Source organism: Perna viridis, chromosome 10 (assembly GCF_037379345.1).
Source record: "Perna viridis isolate PV_CMFRI_1.1 ecotype Kerala chromosome 10, ASM3737934v1, whole genome shotgun sequence".
Taxonomy (NCBI): domain Eukaryota; kingdom Metazoa; phylum Mollusca; class Bivalvia; order Mytilida; family Mytilidae; genus Perna; species Perna viridis.
In genome coordinates this window covers 29,714,714-29,722,574 of record NC_142454.1, presented here as the reverse complement: position 1 = coordinate 29,722,574, position 7,861 = coordinate 29,714,714, and the positions used below count along the sequence as shown (strand labels likewise).

The 7,861-nt window shown below is 34.5% G+C and overlaps 1 protein-coding gene across 1 annotated transcript; it reads left to right on the top strand.

Annotated features, from left to right (window-relative positions):
- Window positions 1-2,645, top strand: LOC148605299 (uncharacterized). The gene is made up of 3 exons (XM_088547573.1): window positions 1-837; window positions 1,856-2,132; window positions 2,600-2,645. The coding sequence occupies exons 1-3, from the start codon at window positions 93-95 to the stop codon at window positions 2,643-2,645; spliced, it is 1,068 nt and encodes a 355-aa protein (XP_088403699.1). The 5' UTR covers window positions 1-92.
- Window positions 2,646-7,861: the final 5,216 nt, after the last annotated feature.

The following is a 7,861-nucleotide window of genomic DNA, read 5'->3' as shown; positions in this document are numbered from 1 at the left end:
AAAGAAAATATCCCTTTACATAAAACATCAAACTGAGCCCGTTTTCATTTTCATTGGATCTTTAACACGTCTCAAAAAGCGTTATAGTTGTAATGGAGTTGATACTTGCATTAGCACTTTGGCTTATATTTGGACATGCTTCCGGAAATTCTATTGGCTCCGATTTCGATTCATTGAATCAATGTTCCAAGTATCATTTTGAAGAGAAAGTTTTGGAAAAACTTGTGAAGTTAGAACATAAAGTTGAAATATTTACAGAAAGAATTAAGACATGGGAAATAAAAATTCAATCAGATCTAGAAACCATCGACGAAACGAAAAAGAAACTATATGAAACGACGTCGACGGTGACACAGAGAGATGCGACAACTGGCGGAGGCGGAGAAGATCGTGAACGATATTTCAATAAATCTTATCAAGAACTGATGTCCGAATTCAAAAGTACCTTGAAAATCAAATCAGACGAACTCGAAAACACAATGAAAACGAGAGTTGTTGAATTTGAAGCACAAATAAAAGCTGTTTATTCAGAAGTGAAAATGTTGCTAAATTCAACGACTGCAGAATCTACCACTCGCGATCAATTGACCGGCATGGATAAGATATCAACAATTAATGCAACAGTTCAACAAATACTTTCCAACTACGAGGAACGTGACAAAAACATAACGAATGCAATAACCATACTGAAAGAGACCCTTGAAAACGAACTTCAAGAGATTACGGAAGCTGGAGTGGTCCTGGAAAATAGGATCGAGAGTGCCGTCAGTGATGTAGAACTGGAACTGAATAGAACCATACAAGAAACTAGGTCAACTCAGAGTATGGGAGAACCAGGTACCTATTATTATCATTTTCTTTTGTAATTGAATTTATTTTAGAAAAATCCTGAAATGTGTATGTGTATTCCGCGCATTAATTTTCAAGTACATGTAATACACGTCCTCTTTACTGGTTGAATATTTATTTTTGACAAATTATCATAATAATGCACGGAGTAAACAGTATACCCTTCGGTCAACTTGACCTTAATCGGACAACCAACCGATTCAATATGTATACACAATGTGTAGCTCTGTCAAGTATACAACTTTTTTTACCCCTTGGGCTGATGGCCCTTGGGTGCCATGTGATGCTCTTGGGGTTATATGGCATATGATATAGTTTTTAACATGTAATCAGGCGCGTAGCTGCCGTTAGGCAAAAAAGCTTTTGCCTGCACTTAATTTTGCCATTTTTTTTCATATAAAAAATACATCCAGGAGAGGCATAAATAATGCTCTAAAACGCTATCTCCGCGGAGCTTCGCCTTGGACCTGCTGGGGGCCTTAAGCGGCCCCCGGATCCCCTGCCGTAATTTTGCCTACACTTTGGCCGCTGCTACGCGCCTGGTAATGTAAAATGTATATCCTACTGTTGGTCAATAAAAATGTTAAACCATATATGCAGTACTAATCGAACGCTTAACTGAGCAGTTGTCAACTTAACAACTCACTCTGATGATAAAATACATTACGGCAAAGATGAATGAATCTTTGGACCGATCGAGCTCATGAGTAAAATACTTACAAAATACTTGATCCTTATAGACCCTTTTGTGGTAAGTTGGTGAGCATGCTCAATATACACTTCCGCGAGGCAGAGCTGGGGTTAACAAAAGAATTTTCCTTGCGGAAGTGCATATTGAGATTGCTCTACGCATGCTCATCGACTATCCCAACGTTAGCTCAAACGGTAGACCTATTCCAACGTACCCTATCCACTAAACACAACCTGTCTCATATTTATCTATGCACAATGGGTGGAAATGTGTATTAAATTTTCTATTCTAATATATTATCTTCCATGTTTTTAGTTGCTGTAACCGCCTGTGCAGAGAGCAATTGGTTCACAAGAGTACGACCAATACCATTTAGAACATTGCTAACATCATACGGTATTTCAGACTATACAACTAGAACACTTCAGAACGAGGCAGTATTTAATTGTTCACATCCGGGCATTTACTTCGTCGGTTTGTCGGTCGTCAGAACAAGCGAGTGTTACGATGTCTATAAGAACTCACAACCTGTAATCGATGGCGGTTCTGGAAGCTGGATGTCTGTGGTTTCTCTGAAAAAAGATGATATGTTGTATGTTCGTCCAAAAAAAAACTTGTATTATTTCCGCAAAATATGTCTTACTATCTTCAAACTTTTTGATGCGAATTCAGTAGAGTAACTTTTACAGTGTGATCAGTGATTTTTATACTTTTCACCTCTTACATGTACACGTAGTAAAAATATTTTATTTTATTTTTTTTGCCTTTAAATTTCCGACTGTACAAATTTGAATGCGGTAATTAGTATCCTATTACATGTGCATGTAGTACAGTCTGAAAATTGTAAATTAATTTAAGTTAAAATTAATCGGAAATTGGTTCTAAATTTTCTATTAGAACAAATTTAAGTAAGTTAACCTACAATAAACGTATTCTGCGGTATGAAAGTCCTGGGCCCGTGATATGCTGTGGTGTATTGGGTTAGTTATGGGTCAGTAAATAGTAAATGGTAATTAGCTAGATCAGGATTAAGATTAAGGTTAACAGTTGTATTCACAGACTTTCTCACGCCCATCTGTTGATTGATCTCATCATCAGAGGATAAAGATCTATAGTTTTATTTTGATAACATTTTATGACACTATCCCCCGTTGAACATTACACAGATTTAATTAATTGCTTTTAACAAGTAAATATTTTGGTTCGATTTAACTTAAGAAAGTTAGCCATTGGTCAGGGATAGAATTTTTAATGTTTTATTTATAATTTGTGGGAGGAGTTTTTGGGGTGCTATATTCTCTGCACGTTTTGTATCTTTAGTTAGCTTACCATCATGCTCCACTCTTGTAACATCGACCGTTACTTATGTTATTTGTAAAATAATGAACCACCTATTTAACATGGTAATAAACGATATATTTAGAACAATGGATTAAATACTTGAAATAGTGGAATGCCCAGCTCCTATTTATTATTTGGTTGACTTTTCCGGACTTATACTTCAATAGTTGAACAACGTGTCCTCATGCAGTTGTTTACAATGCTCTTAACGATGTTTATGAAATGTACGTGAGGATTGATTGCTGCGATCAACAAATGCAATACTTATTGAATATACATTGTATTATCAAATATTTAAAAATATAGGCTGGATAGGATAACCGACTAGATCCGACTGGCATGATTATCTTATGTTACCTGATTTGTGCAGGAAATTTCCAAGAAAAAGCAAGAGAAGGCATACATTTGCAGAAGTCACGACAACATGAAACAACGCACCTCGAGTGCAGCATTGTAAAAGAATTATCTATGATTCAGGGTAGAGGTTTATAAACTTGTCTGATAAATTATGGAAAATCAGACGATGCATACAGAAAAAGAAGATATCAAAATAAGGCATGATACAAAAAGACATTTTTTTTACTGATCTATTTTATAATTTCAAACTAATATCGAAAAGAAGCATGATTATTATCGCACCGAATGAATACATACAAATCTGGCTTTTGAACCAAGGTTATAGCGGTAATCAAAAGAATGTAATCCAGGGACAAAGACCAGACATGGAAAACAGACATACACAACAAAGAACATAAAGTAACTAAAATCATACATACAAAGTAATAAAAGCAAATGAGCAACTCGAACTCCACTAAAAACTGGGAGCATACGAGCTCATTCCCTTACGGTAGCATTCACATCTCCAAGTAAATATAGCACACTGGTCATCACAGAAAAAAAGGATGATTAGGTGAAGTAGTGAATTAGCGGCTGTACTGCAGACAGGGCAGGAAAATGAGATGCAAAATACTGTTAAAGTCTTATTACCTAATTTGTTTTGCTACGAAGTCAAACTCTATCTGTCACAGACGTTAAACGGTGAACGTTCTTTGGAGAATGACCGGTATAAGCAAAAACCAATAACAGATTGCCGTCAGAAACAATCAGCGTGCAATTTCAGATAAACGAACCTATAATCGCGTCATACAAAATATCCAGGGACATTATTACAGTCTTTTAATGGGTCAATTAATTACCAAATTATTTTAACATTTAAAGATCAAACAAGGGAACCAAGATTCGATCGGAAATCAGTTTTATATATTCCAAGGATAAAGACTAGACAGAGTACACACATAGACACACATAACAAAGAACACGATTTAACCAAACGAAAACAACAGTAAATGAGCAACTCGTACTCCGTTACGGTAGGATAAGAGTCCGCTGGTCTTCTATAAACTCCCACCGAGTTGTTCATAAAATGTCGAAGTCCGGGTTAGACGAACCGACATGGTGAACAAATCGGTTCCAATAGTGCAGATAGATACACTGTAACGATCATCGACCTTAAAGGTATCAAGGTAAATACATACACAGTTTATTTTCCAATATATATTATTTGAACACAAAATACCGGAGTTAGCCTTACTCAATTTTGTACCGTAAATGTTAAAGGTTGTTTCAAGAATAGCATAGAATGCTTACCCTACCGATGTACCTGGTCCATGCTCCCAGTTTTTAATGGAGTCCACTTGGCTCATCAATTGCGTTATCTTGTGGTTGTTTATTTGGTTACTGTAATATTTGTTTTGTGTATCTAGTTTTTTACCCTTTGATTCTATTGAATACATTTCGAATTTTGGTTCCCTTGATTATCCTTTCCCGAAAGGAGATTACTTGCAACAGAGATGACTTTTAAGCAATCAATAAGGCTTTCGTCAAAATATGTCATGGCCTTTGAGCAAGTATGTGTTAATTTATACTGTTGTACGTTGAAAAGTTGTTTTATATAGCGATTGAAAAGATATGGATGCAAAAACTAAAACTTCTTTCTTAATGATCTACATAATTTGAACACATGACCATGACCTGGATCATAATCTTAAGGCATTTGATATTTTAAAATATTGAAACCTCAAATTACAAGTTTATGCTCTATGCATAGGAACAGCAATTTAACATTTTGAATAGTTTCTGTAATTGGGCGTAGTAACACCTAAGCCAACATTCTCAGTCTCAATCAGGGAATCACCTACCAATTTATAGATACATGTACATTGTGTCACTTATCTATTTCCCCACTTTTATTATAAAAATCAAATTAATTTTCATTGCAATAAGGATTTAAAAGTTATTTGATAGTATTCGCTTGAGAATATATGCATGTGCAATTAATGTATTGACCATAGAATAATGACCTCAAGTAGTAAAGTATATGATATGCAGTCCCTGATACAGTCCTAAAAAATAAAAAGGTATTGCGGTCCTGAAGGTACTTATGTATACAAAATGATTTTTTTTAAGTTCAAATGTAAAATTTGTTTGAGAATATACTTTGAAAAGTTAGTATCAGAAGTTAAAATGAAATTAATAGGTCATCCATATTTCTGGAACTTTCCGTAACTCAGTTTTGCCGTTTAATTGAATATTACAGTTTTCTTTTGTATCGCAAAAATAAATAAAACAATAATGTTTAAATCTATTTTTATGGTCAAAGGACTAGTTGCTTGTTATTTATCAAATTAAAGCTTTTATACTGTTAGTCAATATGGTTCATCAACACGATGATCCCAGTACAAAATACATGTACATGCAACCATGCTATGGGTTAATTTTACCTTTGCGATTCAGCCAATAAATCACACTCGAAACGAGAGATTTCGTGTTTATTTATATATCATGCATATGTACATGTACACAGAAGGGGGAAATGTGTTGAACATGTTTGTAAATTTTCTTCGGGTCATAACAAGATATTTTGTATCCATTGCATAATTTAAAAGAAAACAATTAAAGGGATTTTTTAATGTTTTTTTTCTTTCATCTGTAGCAACATCCCTTTAGCACCTGCGTATGGAGTGTTCATATCACAACTCAAACGTTATGCCAAAGCTTGCCCAAACTACACAAACTTTTTGTAACGCGCTAGAATTCTAACAAATAGGTTTCTGGAACAGGGTTATGTTGCTACAAGATTGAAGTCATCACTCCAGAAGTTCCATGGTCGTCATCATGATCTCGAGTATCCATCTGCGCCATGAAATCTGATTTGTTGAACGTGTCATAGTTTTCATTTCCTCTTTCGTCTACCCTGGACTTGACTTTTTATGAACAACTCGGCGGGTGTTTCTAGGAAAGCCGCTGGAGGACGCTTACTCTACCGCTGCACCTGGTCCATGCTCCCAGTTTTTAGTGGAGTCCGAGTCGCTTATTTGATTTTGTTACTTTTTATGTATGAGTTTGGTTACTTTATATTCTTTGTTGTGTTTGTCTGTTTTCCATGTCTGGTCTTTGTCCCTGGATTACATTCTTTTAATTGCTTCTATAACCTTGGTTCTTTTGCTTACTCTTTTAACTTTTTTTCTTAAATTACGTAAAAGTTAAGTGACATAGCCAATATCGGGTTTCTCTGGCTATGTATATTATTGTAGTGGAAAATAAGCCGATCGGGATAGACACAATAGGTAGTGTATTGAAGTCCCTGGTGTGTGGAAGAAATGAATATTGATATTATATTGAATGTAACTATTTGAGTGCACATAACCGTATACCCTTTAGATGGGCATTTGACAAATCTTAATGCGCTTAATTTATTAATTATAGATAACGTTCAGTGTAATTAATGCTTATTTTTATTTCACGGGTTAATGCAGGAATTTTAAAAGGGGCCAAGAGGGGTAACGTAAGTCAGAATCAGCTGGTTCCGCCACTATATTCTTTAAATGACGGTACAATATTATTCGAATGCATACTATTTATTGTTCACTGCACCTGTCCTCTTCTGCACGCATACGTGTAGCGTGACGCTATTATACACAAATACTTACATACAATGTACATTTATCAGATTACAAATCTGGTGCATCAAAATAAGTTAAATATTCAACCTATATAAGATAAAGACACTCAGACTTTGGCCATGAACTTTGTAAGTCGAAGGTTTCACACGGTCTTCATGGTACAGCAGCTACTACATTTGTAGTTCACTCTAAATGTTTCAACGTGCAATTTTAGTATAATCACTATGTTAAAAGTTTTTTTTACTGTATTTTATCTCCGCAACTCAATTTTACAAAACGTAACTATAAGAAATTATAACGATGTCTCATGAAAAAAAAACAACAAATATGTGCAAGGTTAAGGATATTTTCGAGAGAATCTTAAATTTCATTTTTTCCCCATGAAATGTATCATTGTGTGCCTAGAAGTGGTCACAATAAAATATTAAGTGAAGTAAAGTCCATACATTGAATATCTAGTCAATTAACTCGACGTAATATATATGAAATGTACACAATATACAGAATGTAGCCAACTGTGATGTAGATTGAATGACTTGTATATATCCCATCGCGTGTATATTGTAATCCTTGTGGTTATATAGTCATTGTTGTTATAATATATGGGACAGTGAATTATAGAATGTGAAATAAAACCTGTTATTTTACTCTCCGACTTCCTCCCGCCAAAACACTGTAAAATTTATTTGAAAATTGCTACTATGACGTGTAGAAAATCTGTGTAATGAAAAAGGATAATCAATTGGTCATTTTAATTATAAATTACCGAAATGTAATAACTCGTGCCAAGAACACTCTGAGATTTATCTGTAGACATTCTTCGGAACTTGTGATAATATTTTGGTTAGTCACTCTTTCAAATTAATTATCCTATTTATGTTTTTGAAGAACTATCAAACTAAGAAGTTAAAACAGACTAAAGACAATTATTTTCGTTACATTAACCTCGTTCTCATGTATTCAGATTACAAGAAAATGGTATTTCGGCAAGTAAAAAATTGTGTCTCTTAAGAGAAAA

What these genes read in the sequence shown, in the direction of transcription:
- LOC148605299 (XM_088547573.1), top strand. Translation starts at nt 93, where the DNA reads ATGGAGTTGATACTTGCATTAGCACTTTGGCTTATATTTGGACATGCT. An exon ending in TCAGAGTATGGGAGAACCAG is followed by an intron (nt 838 to 1,855) that starts GTACCTATTATT and finishes CCATGTTTTTAG; the next exon opens with TTGCTGTAACCGCCTGTGCA. An exon ending in CTGAAAAAAGATGATATGTT is followed by an intron (nt 2,133 to 2,599) that starts GTATGTTCGTCC and finishes TTGTATTCACAG; the next exon opens with ACTTTCTCACGCCCATCTGT.